General features: G+C 49.0%; 1 protein-coding gene across 4 annotated transcripts in view; it reads right to left on the bottom strand.

Moving 5' to 3' along the window:
- CSMD2 (CUB and Sushi multiple domains 2) overlaps positions 1-19,737 on the bottom strand; it is a 274,223-nt gene that overhangs the window by 236,695 nt on the left and 17,791 nt on the right. For all 4 annotated transcript variants that reach the window (XM_086863203.1, XM_086863206.1, XM_086863204.1 and 1 more), the window contains one exon: positions 10,641-10,857. In XM_086863203.1, the coding sequence (XP_086719329.1) occupies positions 10,641-10,857 (217 nt within the window). The remainder of the gene's footprint in view (positions 1-10,640; positions 10,858-19,737) is intronic.

Raw genomic sequence — 19,737 nt, 5'->3', positions numbered from 1 at the left:
CCCCCCTGACTGCTCTGCTCAGCAGCTTCAATCCACACCTGAACGCTGCTTTCTCCCCCAGAGCTCAACACCCATCAGGACCCCCCAGCCCTGTTCCAAACCCCCTCAGCTCCATCTGTTGCACATTATCCCATCCCTCTGGATGCAGCACAAGCGTCCCGCTCGCGGTGACGCAGGCGCCCCTTTGGGAGTGCAGGTGCCATAATTAAAGCCCAGCCCATTATTTTTCTGGTAGGATGCCCACCATCAGCTCAGGCTGCAATCAAAACAGTTATTGCAGCTGGCAATCCAGCAGCCTTTAAAGCATAAATTCTGGAGAAGTGTCTCAGAACATCTAATGAAAATGCACTGGATTGTATCATTTAACCCAGCATTAAATTACACCACCCCATAGCTCGGTGAGCTTTTCCTGCCTGTCATTTAAAGGCACCTATTAGGAAAAATTTCCCATCAAATGAGCCACTCTCCTTGCAGTGTGCAGGGTAAATGACACCAGCCTGGCACCCCTGCTCCATCCCAGGATAATGATCCTTTCAAGGCAGGTGTGAGGGAGGGGATCCTGCCCCTCTGCCCAGCCCTGGGAGGCACATTTGGGGTGCTGGTCCAGCTCTGGATCCTCAGCACAGCAGGGACAGGAGCTCCTGGAGCTGAAGAAGGGCCTGGAGCAGCTCCCTGCCCAGGAAAGGCTGAGGGAGCTGGGGCTGAGGAGATGCTGAGAGGGGCCCTCAGCCCTGGGTGTCCCTGGGTGTCTCTTGGATGTCCCTGGGTGTCTCTTTAATGTCCCTGTCTGTCCCTGTGTGCAGGGAGGGTCAGAGCAGGCCCAGGCTCAGCTCCAGGCCCAGCAGTGGCACCAGAGGAAGGGGCAGGGACTGATCTCAGGAATTTCCCCTGCACAGGAGACAGAATTTCTGCCCTGGGCAATGCCCAGCCCTGAGCAGAGCCCAGAGAGGCTGTGCAGTCTCCTCTCTGGGGATACTCCAGAACCACCTGGACACAATCCTGTGCCTTCTGTACTCTGGGATGGCCCTGCAGGAGCAGGGAGATGGCACCAGATGACCCTGTCATTACAGAATATTCTGAGTTGGAATGGATCTAAAAAGATCAGCCAGGTCCAACTCCTCATAGTCCCTTTGAACCTTCCACATGATCACCATTCTGTGATCCAGTCACTGTGTGCTGAGAAAACAACGGCTCCAAGGGAGATCTACCCTTTGGAAAAGTCTGGAATGAGCAGTCCTCTCCCACTGCTCCCAGCTAACAGGGCAAAGCCAGCCTGGAGTCATTTGAAAGGTGAATTCATGAAGGATTCAACTCATCCAGCTGGGGCCAACAGAAGAGCCCAGTGACCTCCAAGTGACTTTGAATCCAGTTTCATGTGCCTTGTCCAGCTGGTCCAGGTGCACAGGAAAGGAGGGAACACCAGGGAAAGGGGCTGGGTGCTCCAGCTGAAAAATGTCCACAGGAAAAGTGATATTAACCAACATTTCCAAGTCCCTCAGGGTCATGGAGAATGTGGGAGTGTTGCAGCCCACCTGTCGCAGGGGGAACACCTTCAGGAATGCAGATGGGTGCATGTTTGGAACTTAAACTCTCAGGGAAGCTGGGAACAGCCACGGGCTGGGGTCACTCACAGATGTCCTCCCCAGGGCTGCCCCATGGAATGGACACCACAAACAGAAGAACAAATGCAAGAGAGGGAATTTCCCTACAGGGAAATCCCATCTCAGATCTCAGCACAGGAGGCAGAATTATTTTCTGTAAAGACACAGTAAATGGTGGAAAAAGCATCTATGGGGAAAGAAAATATCTTTTCATTCCTAGAAATGCCTTAATTTTAGAAATCATCTCTCATCCTGAAGGGGTTTAAGATCTCCTCCAAATCCTGGACCACATCCCAAGGGAACCTTTGGGACTTTGCAGAGCTGGCAGAGCCTTGGGCAGCAGGGCTGAGGTGGCTGCAGGACACTGGGGCTGGCAGGGCTGTGTTTGTCCCCTCGCTGTGTGCCAGGCTTCTGAGGTGCCCTGGCTTTTCAGTGCCACCCCTGTGCTGTGCAGCCCCTCCAGCATCCCCTTCCTCCTCCTCCCAGCCCTGGCTGATCCCCTCGGGCTGTACCCAGGTGCTGCTGCCTCAGCCTCTCTCACTCATCTCATCCCTTCTCATTCCTGCAGACCTTTCCCTGTTTCCAGTGGCTGTGGATAAAAGCCACACCTGAGGAGCCAGCTCGCTTTCTCCTGGCATTTCCTCAGGCTGGGCTGGGGCAGGAATTTCTCCCCTCAGTGACTCTGTTAGATTTTCCCTGTATTTATTGAAGAAAAACGCAATTACAGTGAGATGTCAGCTTTTTTCCAGCGCACATGAACACGAATGCTCTCATTAATCATCAATAAAACAAGCAGAGCATGATCTGAGAGCGCTCCCAGCTCCCAAATGCTGCAGACACTTAAAAGGCAGCTCTGTCCGCCAGGCACAGCTCGCTGGTGTCACTGAGATAGTTGTCCTTTCATTTGGAGCCCTGCAAGGCTGAAATGATGCTCTGGAACAAAAAAAATATCAACTCTCAACCAGTTTAAAAGGATCCTGCAGTGCCACAAGAACAGCTCCCAGTTGGATTTACCCAGCCTGGTGGAGGGATCTGTGCTCAGAACCCAACTGCTTTGGTTTGGGAGTCAGGCACAGAACAAACAGCTGCCCCGAGCACCAGCAACTCCTTGGATCTTCTCACATTTCACCAGCCAACCCCACATGGCTCATTGTATCCTTTTCCATCCCATTGCTGGAGAACTGATTCCAAATTAACACCATCCGTTGCATCTGACATTCACTACTTTGTATTTTTCTTACCATGACAGTACCAAGCAAGGGGCAAAACCCCCCTGTTTTTTCTGTTCCTTAACCTCTCACCGTGCCATAAACACCTACAATTTTCCCAGGAATTTTGTCTAGCACAGCTCTCAGTCTCAGGAATGAGCTGCACTTCCCTCCTTTGCCCAAGCCAAGCACAATCCATCAAGGCTCAGGAGCCCTTTGCTTACCTCTGACACTGACAAAGCTTCATTAACCAACACAGGCTCAGGGGACAGTGACAGAGCTCATAAATCCCAGCCTGGATGGATTTCTCCACTTGTTTAAAGCGGGGTTTGGGTCAATTCCCACTAGAAAAGTGTTATTTATAGAGCCCACAGCCAGCACAGCCAGCTCAGATATATGAGGCCTTCATGGCTCAGACTGGGGACAGGTACTGGGCATTAAAAATTTCAATAAATTTGATTTTCCACGCAATGCAGTGGAGTGGGAAGAGCATGGAGTTGGATGTGATTTATTATTTTTCTCACGTCACTTCCACGCTCATTTTTCCAAGACTTCCTGGGATTGCAGTGGGATTTTATCCCCTCTGCCCTGCTCAGGTGAGACCTCACCTGCAGAGCTGCCTCCAGCCCTGGGCTCCCAGCACAGGAAGGAGCTGGGACTGGGGAAATCCCTGCCCATGGGGGTGGAGCTGGATGAGCTTTAATTCCCTTCCCACCCAAACCCTTCCACAGTTCCATGAAATCCAACTCTGGCACCTCTGTTCTCAGCCTCATTATGACAAACCAAGAGGAAGGAAAAGACAAATTCACAGGAAAGTTCATCAAATCTCAGTCACCCCCTGGCAAATCTGAGCTGACATTCTGAGTAAACAAAGACAAGTTTGGATACAACCCAAGCACGGCTCAGTGGCTTCAATTCAGAACTTGGCAGATTTGGGTTATTTCTGTCTCTCTTTAAAAAAAAAAGGAAAGAAAAAAAAAAAGAAAAAAGTCACTAGGGGTGTGAAATTGAGTAAATGGGAGAAATAAGTTCTTGGAACCCCCTGGAAATCACACAAGGTTTGTTTATTGCTAAACACAGGGCAAGTGGGTAACAAGGAGCAAGAGCTGCCACAGCAGAGGTGCTGGGAACACCCAGGGCTCCAGCAGCTCTCAGTGCAGGAATCCAGGGTCCTACAGCCTGGAGAACAGGCACAAATGTCTGACACAGCCTGAAACACAAGAAAGGTAGGATGGAGAAGCTCTCAGGCCAGCAGCTCTCTGGGATTCTGGGATTATGGCATTTCACAGCTGGGAAAGCTGATAAGGGATTTGCCCAGGGAGCAGAGCAGCTCCTGGGCTCTGGGCAGGATTGATCCCTGCTCCTGGGAGGGATTCCCAATACATCCCAGTGCTCTGCCTTTCCCCTGCACCCTCTGCTGCACTGCCCACCCCATCCTGGCTCCACAGAGGGCAGTGCCACCATCCTGCTCACCTTATTTCTATAGGTTTGGTTCTGTATGTAGTCAAGAGACTTTTGGAACAGGTTCCTACAGGCAGGGCCAGACTGGAGCCACCTCCTCGTCACAGAGCAATTGGGCAACAACCAAGAGCTCCCTGTGCTGCCCTCACCCCCCTCACCCAGCCCTGCTCCCTCCCAGAGCAATCTAAAAATGAGAAGCACCCTGCCAGGGCCGTGGGCTGGTTCAATTTCCCTCCTTCCACTGCTAAAAAAACCTCATCTCACTCCCTCTGACCCCAAAAATCTCCCCACTGGGGCTGGAATTGTCATTCCTGCTCAGAATGAAGGCAGCTGAGTCTGAAATGAGTGACTCGAAGTGGCTGTGACTGTGTCACTTTAAACCGATGAAAAAGATGATAAAAAGATAAACTTGATCTAGAACTCCAGAGAAGATTTCTTAGTGGAGTACCAGTTGGGTTTATCATGAGCCATCTCTGATAAGGAGGAGTGAGCCCTGAGAGCCACCTGAGCCTGGATTTACCTGCAGCCCTCACCATCTCCCCACGTCTGCAAGGGCTGGGCTCCCCTGAAGGAGAAACCAGCCAGCAGCTGGGGGAATCCAGACAGGAACACATGGTCCTGGGCTCTGGGAATGCCCTGGGATCCCTGAGCTGTCACCCAGAGCAGCTGAACCTCAGCAGGAGAGGCTGAGGGGGGAAGTTTTGTGCATTTTGCTATCAGGGGTCACAGCAGAGTCCCACCAGCTCCTGCTGCTGCCTCAGCCAGGCCAGGGCACATCTCAGCATCTCACATCCTCCACAGCTCCAGGCCAGAGGCACAGGAGGCTTTAAACAATTCCATCAATGTGGAAATGGAAGATGAAGGACACCAGGATTCTCCCCAGAATTTTCATGGGCTGTTTAAACTTAACTTAAAATACCCCTGCCTCACTCACCAACAGCAGCCAGGGCTCATGGATCCATCAAACGTGGTTCCAGGGCAGAACCTTAATTAAAATCCAGTAGATGCTGCTCAATTACAGAAGATCTTTCTACACTTAATCCACTTCACATACCTTAATTTAAAGCAAGACTCACAAAATCCCAGGACCTTAAATCTTGTCCCATTCCACCCCTGCCATGGGCAGGGACACCTTCCACTATCCCAGGTTGCTCCAAGCTGCCCTTGGACACTGCCAGGGATGGGGTTTGTCAGGCTTTGCTGGGAGATTGTCCCTATAAACGTGGTTAATCACCAGTTTGAGGGAAAACAAAAACCATATGGGGGAAAAAATATTATTGGAGTAACAGCAACACCTTCAGAGACCTCGCCTGTGTGTCTCACCTCACACGTGGGAAAGCAGAGGTGAAAGCAGGTCCTTGAACCCCTAAAGCAGGACAAAACTGCTCCTTCCCCATCTCTGAAGAGGCTGCCAAAATACCCATGCCAAGCCTCCTCCTAAGCCTACAACATTCCACACGGTGCCAGGGAAAGAGCTCCCACTCTGATTGAATCAGCTGCTTTTATCACTCCTCCTGATGCACCCTCTGCTAATAAATATGGAAAAACTGAATCGAAATTGCAGAGCCGTGCTGCAGTTGCATTAACTCCATTACCTCTCCCAGACTTTCAGCTCCAGTTTCATCAATTATCCTGCAGACAGAGTTTAAACACTCAGCACTTCCTCAGAACAAAACAGGGATGCTGCTGAAGGGTCCTAAAGCTGCTGGAACAGCTCAAACACGGCTCTTCCCAGAGAGAAAAAACAAGTAAAGTGGATTTTATCCTACAAAGCAGAGAACATAAATTTAAGTGGGGTTTTGTTGTGTTTCTTTTCCCATGGAGTTAATGGGAAGTGACAAAAGACTCTGCTGAGGGGGAGAGGGAGGTAGGGCTCAGATGTTTACTAAAGGTGACAAAGGATTTAGCTGGCCCTCTGCTTTATTTATCCTTCTCCTTAGCAAAAAGAACTGTAGTCACCTTGGAGACATGAGGCAGCGACAAAGGACCAGAGGTGACTCAACACAAACTCCTAACACCAGCTCTGTGCATTCCCAGCTGACAAATGCTGTTTTTCCAGGAATTTCTCTGCCAGGAATGAACCCCAGGATGTTGTTTCACCCCAAATTTGCATCTCTGCAAGCCACAGCAACACTGGAGGAACTCTCTCCTCCCCAGTTCCCTTTGTCCCTTCCTCTCCTCCTCCCTTTTGCTGCTTTTAAGATCAAAAGCTTTGTGCTCTTGACTGGTAATTAAGTACAAGTCACCCAAGCAGCTTTTCCAAAGAGTAATTAAAAGGTTATCAGGGAAACATGCAAGGTGCAGGTAATTCCTGGTGCAGCTGTAATTAGGTCAGCCCAGAGATAACTCCGCTCTTATCCCAAGGATCACATCGTTCCTGAGTTCACACAAAATCCTTCAACTTCCAGTCATTTAAATATGGCCCAAAACGTGGTTCTGAATTGCTCACACAGCAGATTGATGGCAATCCTTCTCCTCACTCTTCAGCCACTTGTCAGGGAAGAAGGATGAGGATCTGGAAGCAACTTGAGGAGACGCTGTGAGATGCGGGACGTGAGCTGCAAGGGAAGCGGGGCCCTGTGCCAGCAGCAGGATTTCTCTGCTCTGCACAGAACCCCACTGCAGTAATGACTGCAAACATTTCCCCAGACCCTGCACAGTCTGCAGGCACGGGAACTTCTGCAAAACCCTCCTCAGAACGGGCAGGTTCTTCCCAGCTGAGTCAATAAACACCTCTGAGCGACGCCTGTGGAAACACAACCGGCGCTGCTGAGGCTCTGGCACTTCTTTTTCTCTGGATGCACAGCCTCAAACAAACGTTTTCTTAGTAAAATAAACTCAGCATCATTGAAACATTTTGTTTGAACAAGAAGAGACCAGAGGATGACACAATTCCCTGCCCACAACAGGTGGGAAGGGAAGTCCAAGATTTGGAAGAGCTTGAGAAACCTCAGCACTGCTCAGCCCATTTACAAGTGAGGAGTCTCTGCTGGTAGAAATATCCCCTGTTCTGTTCCCTGGGCTTCCCAATGTAGTTTTAAATATCTCTGGAAGGAAAAAAATAAAAAATCTGATCTTCTGAGCTGACCACTTCTATTTGGAGTGTAAATTCACCAGGTCTCGCTGGGAAAACAGAATTAGCGAGCTACAAGGATCGACTCACAGGGAGACTGTAAACGTGTTTTCCCTGGATCTGAGTACAAGCCTGAAGCTTTAAATCAGGGAATTTGCAAATGATTTAAGATTCTTACATTAAAAGTGTCCTGAAAATTATCGGCAGATGAAAAATCTGGGGGAAGCCACATGGTTCTGTCATTGAATGGAACAAGATGTCATGGATGTCAGGGATGTCAGGGATGTCATGGAACAAGAGTCTGACACAAAGAGGTGCAGAGTCTCCCAGATCCCACAGCAATCTCAGTGCCATAAATAACCCCAAAAATTCAAATTGTAGTCAGCTCTGTGCAGTTTCCGAGCCCAGCACAGTGGGAAGGCAATCAGGAAGGGAACCTGATTGGAGCGACCTCGAACAATGACACAATCACAAGGCACAATGGGAACTGGGAAAAGACTGTTCTGGAATAACTGCAGGGATCCACAAGACTCCCTGATCCCACAGCAGTTGGGAACTTGAAGGAAGAGCATTTAGGAGGGTCTGGTTTGGTGTAATAAGCTCAAGAGAAGGAAGGAGAAGTCCTGGACAGGAACCAAATCCTCATGTCCCTCATCAAGGAAAACTCTGCAGCCACCACAGCTCTCAGGTTTCACAGAAAGTTCCCCCACAGTGGTTCCTGCTGGGAGCCAGGAGCTGGGAAAATTCTGGTGGACGAGGAGGAATGGGTTCCAACTGAAAAAAGGGAAGTTTAGGTTACATACACAGAAAAAATCCTTCCCTGTGAGGGTGGGGAGGTCCTGGCACAGGTTGTCCAGGGAAGCTGTGGCTGCTCCATCCCTGAAGTGTCCAAGGCCAGGTTGGAGCAAGCTGGGCTAGTGGAAGGTGTCCCTGCCCATGGCAGAGCATGGAATGAGATAGAATTTAAGTTCCCTTCCAATCTAACCCATTCCAGGATTCTAAAAACCTGATTATTTGAGAGAAGCTGGAATCACAAAGACTTGGAAATGAGCTCTGATTTTAGCAAACAAAGCAAAGTCATGGCACTGAGAGATGACAACAGCCCTGGATGTCTAAATTAAGGCACTGAAACCCATTTAATATTCACGTCCTCATCACAAACACGCAACGCAAATTCCCTAATATCCAGTAAAGCTGTTTATTAGCAAATGCCTCATTGGATTAGGGCTGCTCTTATTCTATTAGGGAACCTTCACACCACATTAAATTGCAAGACAAGAGGGTGTTTGCCAGCACACAATGAACAAAACATTAACCCCTTCCCAGGAAATCCTGGAATGGTCTGGGGTGGGAAGGACCTGAAATGCATCAGGGATGCTCAAAAATACAAGTTTGAGAGGGGAAGAAGCAAAGAAATCCAGTTATCCCTTCTTTTCCCCTTGCTCACAGCTCATTTTGGGTGAGCTCTGATGAGTGACAGGTGGTCATCCATCTTCAGGGCTGCGCCTCAGTGATGAATTGAGAACATTTGGAAAACAGGTAGGAAAAAAAAGCAAAATTGATGGCCATGAGCAAGAGAAAAGAGGGAGAAAAAAGAAGTAACCCAGTGTTAGGCAACAGTTAGAGTTTAATGAGGTGAGATTATGTACCAAAAATAATAGCTGGGATCTCCTGAGATGGAAGGGACCCACAAGGATCAGGGGACATCCCAACAACCCCACCCTGTGCACCAGAGCGTTACCCAAACACTAAAATTGGTGAACAAAGAGATGAGACATGAAACAGCTCAAAGAAGCCAACTCCAGGCTTAGAAGTTACTAACCCAGAAATGTCCAAAGGCAAAAAGCAAATGTCCTAAGCAGGAAAGCTAATGCCCACCATGCAGGAGTTCATTTTTGCTAAGCCTCCTCTAAGTGCTTTCAGACCTCTAGAAATTCCTCTTTATTTTCCCCCTTTATTTCACTTGTCTGCCCTGAACACACTCCATTTCCTGAATTCCTCATTGGAGATGGAGCATTCCCACGTGGTTTTTGCTGCTGGTTCCATCCCCCAGCTCCCATTCACCTGCCCAAGCTGCACCTGAACTTCACCAGGGATGCAGAGGGGGGGACCTTTTCTGTCTCCTCACCTTCCCCCAGTGCAGAGCCACAGATCCTCAGGGCAAAGCCCCAGCTCACACTTGGGAGGTCCCTTTCTGCTACTTTTATTTACAACCAGGATATTCTTGCATCTCAGAGCAGCATTAACTTCTCACCACACAAAGTTTCCTGAGCTGGATTTTACTCCCAATTTTCCACCTTTCCATTATCCCCAAAGCAAAGCACTGAACCTCCTGATTAAATGCCAAGGTCCCATAATTAAAGTGATTCTCAAGCACAGTTGCCAGATGAGGAGATGATTTATTTGCATAACTGAAATAATCTACATAAAGAGCTGATTTCCACCAGGGTGCAGCTCAGATGCTCCACTCGGGTTAGACAAGACACTGAGGTCAATGGATTTGTCCTGAACTCGAGTGGTTTGAAGGAAAATCTATTTCCAGTGCTCCAGCATTCTTGCCAGGGATTCAGAGCCTGGATGCTGCCACTGCTCCGGGAGTTTCTGAATGCATCGCTGTCGGGCTGGAGCTGCCACCAGCACCTCCAGCCGTGTCCCCAGCCATGTCCCCAGTCACCCTGCCGATTCCATCTGGCCTGAGATCACGACTGCTCCACAGCTGACACCTCACAGAGCATCTGCTGCCACGGCAACTGCTCAAAATCGGCCTCCCACAAAACTTTCTTTAACACTGAAAGCCTCATTTGAGAAGCCATGGGGAGTTTTCTTACTAAACTGGATTATTGAACACTTCTTACCCCTGGAGATCCAACAGACGGGAGGGAATGCAGCCCTGTCCAGCTGCTGGATGGACTGGGAGTTAAGGAATAGCCCAGATTTTGGGGGAAAAGCCACAGAGCCTTTGGCAGAGCAATCACTGAGCCCCACAGCCCATCCTCCCACTCCCAGAGTCTCGTGTGGACTGAGGAAAGCTCTCTGCACATTAACTCTGCTTCCCTCCTGCTCTATTTCCTAATTAACTCCTCTGGATGTCTAGGATGAGTCTTGATAAATCATTACTGTCAGGCATTCAGAGAAACATTTCAAGCCTTATCAGAGATAAGAATTCAAAACAACTATAAGAATTGCTCATGGAGAAACACTCCCAGTTTATTTCAGCATGAAAATCCAAGGCCAGATTTAATCCCAGTGGCAGGAAGGGGAACATGTTTATAAACATCACTGTAATGAACACTGTACCTCGTTCTCAGATTCCCCTGCTGAGGCAGCCCATCGTAGATGGATAATACATCAAAATCTTCCTCTAATGCAAAGGACTGGAAAACAAGCTGTATCCTGTTCTGCTCTTCAGCAGTGATTGTCCACGTGCAGTTTGCATAATTGGGGTATCCATAGGGGAAGCCTGGGCTCTGTATTGTCCCGTTTGGGCCCTGCAATGTGTGACTGCAGTTCTGGGCTGGCAAGAGAAAAGACAAAAGCACAAAGTCAGAGGGTGTCAGGTGAATATTGAATGTCCTCACCATCCCAACAGAGCACACAGGGCTCTTCCCACCAGGTTTCTTTGTCCCAGGAAACAGAGAAAAGTGAAATCTGGAGATGAAGCTTTGGACTCCTCCCTGCAGGGATGTGGAGCCCAAACCCCCAGACACGTCCTGGGCTCTGCTCTCAGCAGCTGTGAGCACAGCTGGATTCACAGCTGCTGCCTGGCCCTGGGGACAGCTCCTTCCTCAGCCACCCTTCCCCAGCCCACCACAGAACCCAGCATCCTCCCATCACACTCTGCATTTGGGATTTCACCTGTACCAGGTGCCAGGCCCTGCTTTTTCACAGAACAGCACAGGGACAATGCCAGAGTGGGTTGTCTCCTTCTTCCCCAGTTCCAGGGACAATGCCAGAGGGGTTTGTCTCCTCCCCCAGTTCCACCTGGACACGAGGCAGAGGAAGGGCTGAGTGTGCAGGCAGTGCCACATCCTGAGAAAGCAGAAGGGACTCACACGGAGTGAGGGCCTGAGCCACCAAGAGCTGCCCGGATGGCCAAGGCTCCCTGAAACCTGCATGGCCAAAGGTCAGGAATAAACCTGTCCTGGCTCAAAAAAGAGCAGGACACGGTGCAGAAACAAAGCATCCTGTAAAGTGCCTTCCAAGCCTGACCACTGAATGACTCTGGGAATGGTTCACTGGAACAAAAGACAGCAGCAGGAGCACCTACACTACCGTTAGACCTGATGGGAGGACACAGGGAAGAAATCACTGGCCAGACCCTGCCTTGGGGGGCTGCTGGTTCTCCCAGACAGTTCTGAAAGGTTTGTGCTCCTCATTCTGCCTCGACACACACAGCATCTTCAGTCAGTACCTCTGAGGAGCTCTGCAAAGCTGCGTCTTCTGAGAACAAAACCCTCTCCTGTAACACCAGTGAAACACCACAAACCTCCCTCAAATCCATTTCCCCTGCCCAAGGCAGTACCTGGGAACACTGCATCCCAAAGATAAAGACCCACGATGTGCACTAACAGGATATATGAGATTTTCTTCTCTCTGGGGACACAGGTACATGAATGTATTTTGGGAACAGCCTAAAAGACAAATTCTCTTCAGTGTTTTCCTCTCCCTTCACTGCTGCTGTACCTGGACGTCTTTGGAGGCACAAAGAATTCACTCCAAACTGGTCCAGCCCTCCCTGCTTTAGTGGAAGAACTCCTCCACACAAAACCAAATTCCAGACAGCTGGAAGGGTCAGTCTTGTGGCCCAACCACTGAGTTTCACCTTTATCCTCTGAGCTGCTGGCCTCTGCCTCTGCTCCAGCTCTTCCCACCCATGCTGGATTGTTTACCCTGCCGATGGGCACAGCAGAGGCTTTCAAGTCAAAATGCATTAGAGTAGAAATTACTTCTTTGATTTCTCCTTCTTTTTTTGTTTGTTTTTTCAAAGGCAGCAAAGGCATTTGCACTTCTGAGTGCCAAGCAGCTACAGGTACAGAACTGCAGAGTGGTGCTCATTAAAGCCAATTATAATTAGATTGACCTACTTTGGGTGCAAAAAACGTTCCGTGTGGAACTTCTCCCCACAAGACAGAGTTTGTGGTTTTATGAATCTAAAACAGTACATCCTATTTACTACCCAGGGAATCTTTTTGTAGCACGTTTATTAGATCAATGAGAGGCAGGACAGCCCCACAATCCACCAGGGATTAAAGTGAGGGCAGCACAGGATTCCTTGACTGGAATATTTTGCGCTTCTGTAGCACCTGGCAGCTGCCTCTCTCAGGGCTTTTTGTCACTACCTAAGAGAGAAATCCACTCCTCCACTTGGGCTCCATTTATTTTGGGGAGGTCACTGGAAAAGCCATTTGCTCAGTGCCAGAAAGCTGCACAGGACTGGGAATATTCCTGTGATCACAGAGGGGCAAAATGAAGCCCAGTTTGGTTTAACAACCAAAGATCCAGGAGCTCAATTGAATCCTTTCTCCAACCACAGTGATGCTCAATGGGCAGCGGGGGGATATTGAACTGTCCCTCCTGCTCATTTTTATTTTAATCATAAGTTCATCAGAACAATTTATGGCAAATGGGAAATTAAAGAGGCTGTATCTCTCCATTTCCTGATGGTATAAAAGCTACCGAGGCTGCACGAGGCTCAGGAAATAAATTCAAGGTCAGAGACACCATGTTCCAAGCTCTTCCAAGGTCACACGAAAGCTCCAAAATCCACAAACTCAGCCCATCCTTCCACAACCACTGCCTGTGCCACAAATGGACATAAATCTATCTGAAAGAACAAATAAATAATAGAAAAATAAGACTGAGTTTTATGATGTATCCAATCAATCTACTGAAATATTTGCATGTTCACGATGTTGACCCAGAGGTGCTCTGGGCGCAGATAAAAGAAAATTGCTTATTGCAAACAAAGAACAGCTTTGCAAAAGCTGCCAAACTGGGCAGTAATATATTCTGTAATAGCTGTAATAGCAGGGAACTTCATTTATATTGGACATTGCTGGAAAAAGTCATCAGGCACAGAAAGAAATCCGGGAAGCTGAGGGAATTTATGTGTTCTATCATTTGCTTCCAGGTCTGAGTTAGTTCAGCTCATCCTTGACTGACAAAACCTTATCTCAAATTCAAAATTTCTCCTGTGAAGATTGCAGAAACAATTCCCTTTATCCCTTTGGCCCAGAAGCACAAATAAGTAGAAAGATATGAAAGGGCAGCGCTGGTGCCTGTGCTGGCAAGTTCCAGGTGGATCTGGGGTTGACAGAGGACAATTCTCCCAAATTTCTGGCACATTCTCCCCAACCTAAAGTCTGACACGAGGCACCTTCAACTCCTCACCCAGAGATGAGAATGCTGCATCATGCCCCCCAGCTTTGCTTTTAACCCCAGCTCAGGTGTGTTCCTGTGGATATTCCAGCTCCTCATCTCCTCTCCATGGGCTCACTCTGGAGGGTGTGACCCCCTGGGCTCATCATGGGGATGGGTTTGTGGGCATTTGTCCGATTTGTGATGGAGGGAAAACAGCTGAGCCCAGTCTGGGCTCTGCCAGCACCTCCTGCTCCTCTCAATTCTGGAGAGTGGTTTCTTGGGAGTGGATCCCTGAAATGAATCTGTCAGCGCCGTTTTACTGCAGGAACTTCCAGACAAGGACAACGGCATCCCCACACCTGGCACTGCTCAGAGCCTTCCCCCAACCCAAGGGCAAAGAAAAACCACAACCCAATGAATCATAGGATCATTTAGGCTGAAAAAGACCTCCAAAATCATTAAATCATTTAAGGAAACACAGGGCACTTTAGGAAAACATCTTTATCTGGTAAATTACCACCAATGGTAATTCACTGATGGTGACTCAATTTTTCAATCCATTCACGTGTTGGTTCATCCAACTGAACCAAGTCTCCACTTCCAACAGTTCTTTTGTGCAACAGGCCCTCTTTGAACAGTCCCCAGGCTAATTGGCTTCACCCTGGGCTCCTCACGAGGGAAATAATGGAATATTTACTCTGCAATACTCTCACAGAAGAACTGGAGCCCTGAACCACGGGCTGCCCACGGCAGTTTGTAACACACAGCTTCATCCACACAGTACAAAACTTAACGTGACCGGACACTGCAGTGAAAAATAAACATCAGCTGAGCAGATGAGCTGAGCAGGAGAGTTCCAAACCCCCCAGGCTTTGCTGTGGGGCTGCAATGGAGAGAAGGGAAGGGTGGTAGGAGCAGGAACAACATCCTCGTCCTCCAGACCAGAGCTCTTTTGACAAGACAAGCTCCAGGAGTGGAGACAGAGGCTCGGGGGAGGTTTAGTTCCACTGTAAATCCAAAATGATCTCGACACATGAGCCAGGACCATTCTGGTGCCAGTCACTGCAGGTTTAGAGGTGCCCTAAAGCAGCAGGGCTGGCAGGGCTCCGGGGCAGCACCAGTTCACCCCAGTCACTGCAGTGGGGCAGCATCTACTGGTAGCCAATGTCTTCAGTGTCCCAGAGGTGGCAGTGGTGACAGTCAACTGCACAGTGACCAAACCCACCAGGTTATGTGTATGAAAAACAGGAGACTCAACCATTCAAGAATACTCAGAGCAGGATTTTGTTATTCCCTTCAAATAAGCAACACTTCAGGCCAGGCATGAGCTGCCCTGGCTGCTGCTCCCTCCCAGCCCCTGCCTGATGGGGAATTCCAGCAGCTCCAGACTGAGATGAACATCAAACTATGTCACTATAAACCTGCCCCAAGTTGTCAGGAGGTAAACAACAATAACCAACAAAGGCATCTGACCTGACAAGTGCAAAGGAAATGAGTAGGAAAAAATCATCTCCCACCCACTTGAAATTCCTTAAACTTAAATCCCAGGCCAGATCCAGGGTGATGTAAACCAAGGAAGAATTGTAGCTGCTGGTTTACACCATGTTATTATCCACGGAAGCAATGCTTGAGAGAGAGAGAGAGAGAGACTGAATTTATCTCTGAAGTGCTTCCTGAAATACAAGTCACTGCACTTTGTTCCTCAGCAGAAACAAAATCTAATTTAGCAAATACTGATGCATGGTCACTGCACAATTCTGTGGGAACAAATATCAAATCATGCACAGTGCCTTGCTCTCAGCAGCATCATTTATGGAGGATCCACGGCTCCCTCCTCCCTAATGCAGCAGTTTGGGGTTTTGCCATTTGCTGTAGTTACTGTTACTCACACAGAAATGCTGTTATTCCATCTTGTTCTACAGCCCATTCCACCAAATGCAGGCACATAAAAAATCTTTCCCCAGGAAAACTGAAATCCACATCCAAAAATTGATACACCAGGGGCAAACCCTGCTTGTCCGGCAGCACCTCCAAGGTTTGCTCACCTCACCGAGCCCTCCAAACCCACACACACAGTCCCTTCCCATTGTTTGCACTGCCTTCTAAAGAGGGAAAACGTTCCTTTGCCCACTGTTTAGTGTTGTGAATCATTTATCAGGCACTAAAGATTCCTCTTTACATGGTGGTTTAGCAAGTCATTACAGCTGATCACAAACAAGAGTATTTTACTCCCAGCCCCGCACTGACTCTGGCTCACCCAATTTCAGTGAGCAAACAGGGAAAGCACCTCCACACTTGATCAATCTGAGCCTTGCTGCCCTCAGGATTCACCTTCCCCGAGCTGGAGCTTAACCTCCAGTCTCCTATCAAAGCTTGCTGGGTAATAAATAATGCAGAGTCATTCCATTAACTATAACTTAATCAAAAGCCCGTGGATCCAAGAGCATCATCAAGGGGATGATTTCCATCTCAGACAGCCTGAGCCCGCTTCCCTCTGAGCACAGCGAGTGATGAGCTGGGCAATGCAAGGGCAGAAAAAGTGCATTTGAGCTCAATTCAGCTCGTGCCAACACTGCCAACCCCAGGAAGAATCCAAAGCCCCAGCTCAGCTCAAGTGAGGATTTGCAGATTTGCACAACTCTGCAAATCCCCACACCACGGTTCTCTGGAGACACACAGCCCTTCCCTCCCAGTCCAGGAGCGTCTCACTCCTGCCCTTTTGTCCCTTTTAGTGCTGCTCAGGCTGTTATTGCAGAGCTCCCACACCCAGGCACTGCTCCAGCCCAGCAATTTCATTTTCAGGCCTTCCCAAGCAGGAAGAAGAGAGGAACAAGGGATGCAAAAGTTATCCACATATCTGCTCTCCCTTCCTTTCCCTATCTAGAGTGTTGTCCTGGACAATTATGAAAATTTCCTGCATCTGGGATTCCGCAGAAGCTCCAACTGAGCCACCACACACCTGAAAACCACAAACATCCACAGAGGAAAAGGGAGTTCGGAAATTCAAAGCGTCACTGCCCTATCTTCAGGCATCACCACACTGCTCTGTCATCCCATGACATTCCTAATGTGTCTTCCAAATGACACTTTTGTATTTCAGATTAGGAAAAACATGGACAAAAGCACCCCAGCTCTGCCTTTCCTCCATGTCAGATTCATCCTGTTATTCCTTCAGACCTTGGCATTTTCTCCTCCCTGTGTGGCCTCAGAGAAAGGTTCATTCTGTCCAGACAGGGGATTTTCAACCTGCAGCTCATAAAGCCTCTGGGACTCTGTGAAAGGCAGGAAAGGGAAAGAGAACAGACACAAGGCTTTTTCAGTTCTCTAGAAATGCCATGAGCACCTACAGAGAAAGAAAGGCACCTAACACTGGGAATGCTGGAACCTACAGACCCAAAAATGTTGAAAAGCATAATGATGGAATAAATGAGCCCAATCTGTTCAATGCTTCCTTCTTGAGTGATGCTTCTGACCCCCTGGTGTGGTTCTGGACTCTGCCCAGCTGTTTCACATCTGTCCTGAAGTGTCAAATCAAAAACTGGACACTGAGCCCAAGCCCAGCTGGATACAGGGGTGGACATTCATTCTGCCTCATCCCAATGTTGGGATGTCACCTGTCACCTCCACGGGCCCATTCCCTCCTCTCCTCCAAGATAACCCTTTTTGAAGAAAGTCTTTCCAGTTTTATCATCTTTTGGGTATGCATTCCGTGCTTGAGCCTGTGGAGAACGCAGAGTTCAGAGCAGCTCTGACAAGCAGCAGTGAAAAAAACCAGGAGATGTCCGGCTCCAGGTAACATCAAAAACCATTCCAGGGTGGAATGTGACATCCCAGGAACGTGACACTGCACAGATGTCCTGTCTCAGCAGCACACGGCAGCACACTGACGTGTGCAGATGCCAGAGATTCCGGCTGCTGGGAAGCACTGGGAAGGAAATGTTGCCATGGGTTATGCTGGGAATTGCTGGAGTCGCTGGTCCTAAAAGCAGATTTCCCCTTGGGGCTCCAGTCCTCCTGTACTCAGGGTGTCACCCCAATCTCCCCCCAGCTGCTCCCTCATCTCCCCCAGGGAAAGAGTGGAAGGGTAAAAGCGAGAAAAGTCATGGGTTGAAAGAAACAGTTCAATAGGGAAAGCAAAAGCCGCACATGCAAGCAAAAGCAAAGCAAAGCTAGGAATTCATTCCCTGCATCCCGTGGGCAGGGAGGGGTTCAGCACCCCTGAGCAGGACCCCTTCACACGGGGCAGAGACTCGGGAAGAAATAGGCCATCATTCCCAAAATCTCCTCCTTTGTCCATTCATCTGTGTCACACGGTCTGGGATATCCCATCGGGCCAGCTGGGTCACCTGTCCCTGCCCCGTCTCCTCCCACACACTCCCAAATCCCTCCCCAGCATGGCCCCGTGAGGGCCAGGAAAGGCCTTGGGCTGGGCAAGCTCAGCACTAATGAAACCCCCCCGTACCATCAACCCCGTGTTCGGCACAAGCCCAAAACACATCCCCAGAGCAGCCCCTGGGAGGAAAATTATCTCTACCCCAGCCCAAAGCAGCACATCCCTGCTCTTATTCTATGCCCAGATCCCACATTATTCAGTACAACTTCATTCCTATCACTCCCCAACTTTTATTGTAAGCACAAATATCCCTCCCACAATCTAGTGAGCATTCCTGAAAAACATTCATAAAAAGTCCGCAGAAAGTCTGTTGGATTCATTTAATCCATGATTTTGGTTCCATCTGTTGTGGTGGAATGAACTGTACCCCAGCTGAAGGGAGCTCAGGGAGGGAGTGTGTGGACCTGAGTGTCCCCTGTGTCAACCCTGCCCTGGAATGACCTGGAAACAGGAAGGCTTGAGCCTTCCCGACCCTCAGAACTGTTTTTTTTTAAACAAAGATTGTTATCACAGGCATCCCAGTGTCACGCTGGCTCCCACCAGGTGCTCACTGTGCCATTCCCAATCACTCCAGCAGATTTATGGAGCACTTCGCCATCTGCAGAGCTCCCAGTCCAACCGGAATCAGAGCAGGTGAGACAACGGGACAAGTGTTTGGGAGGGTGCACACAGTGAGGGGAAAGGGAGATGATTCCCTCCTGTTTTCCTTCTGGAAGAGGAGGCAGGAGGGCTTCAGGACTAATAATGGCAAATAAGAAAAAAATTCCTTGGGAGTTGTTTTAAGGAGCATTTAGAGAATCTCTTGTAACACATCAGTTTTAATGTCTGCAGTACCAAAGTGTAATGTCTGGTTTCTCAAGGCACATTAATGAACACACATTTTCCTGACTATTTCCAGCCAAAATTGTGCCTATGATTTGCACTGACTCAAGGTGGAGAGACAAACTCTGCTTCACCCACCACATGATCCCACAGCAATGGATTCAATGTCAGGAAACGTTTCCAACATGTACAACAGAGAACACTTTGCCTGGTCAATACCACAGAGGAATTTCAATTACTAACTACAACATCAACAGGAAAAGGAAGGAGAGGGGAAGGAAAGGGGAAGGGAAAGGAGGAAGGGAAAGGAAAGGGGAAGGAAAGGGGAAGGGGAAGCCCCTGAACCTTTCAGCAGTGACCAAGGCACAGGACTCCTGTCAGCAAAGCCAAACACCCCACACTGACCCTGCTTTAAGTGACCTGAGCTTCACCTGCTCAGTCGACAGTGAAGATTTGCCCCACTGCCATCTCTTTGTCCTTGCCAAGGGCAGGATTCAAGGAGATTCCTTATCCCAGCTGAAGATCTGCCTCTTCCCACTCCATTCCACACACTGAACATTCCACACTGAATCCCAGGGCTGGGGCTACACAGGTCATCTGCAGCACTGAACACAAACAGAATTAGAAACATCTCCACCCCAAACACCTCCAGGCTGTGCTCTCTTTGCCAAAGGGTGATGATAAATCCTGAACTTCCTCAAAACTTAGGGACAAACACCTGGACAAGGAGCAACGCTGATCTCATGGAACACACCAGCCCTTCCCACAACCACTGCCAGGAGTGCAGGAGGATGTGGAGTCATCCAGACCCAGCCTGGA

This window comes from Cyanistes caeruleus, chromosome 26, assembly GCF_971803275.1.
Source record: "Cyanistes caeruleus chromosome 26, bCyaCae1.hap1.1, whole genome shotgun sequence".
NCBI classification, from domain to species: Eukaryota; Metazoa; Chordata; class Aves; order Passeriformes; family Paridae; genus Cyanistes; species Cyanistes caeruleus.
Note: the sequence above shows the minus strand (reverse complement) of the source record. Positions and strands in the feature narration are given on the sequence as shown.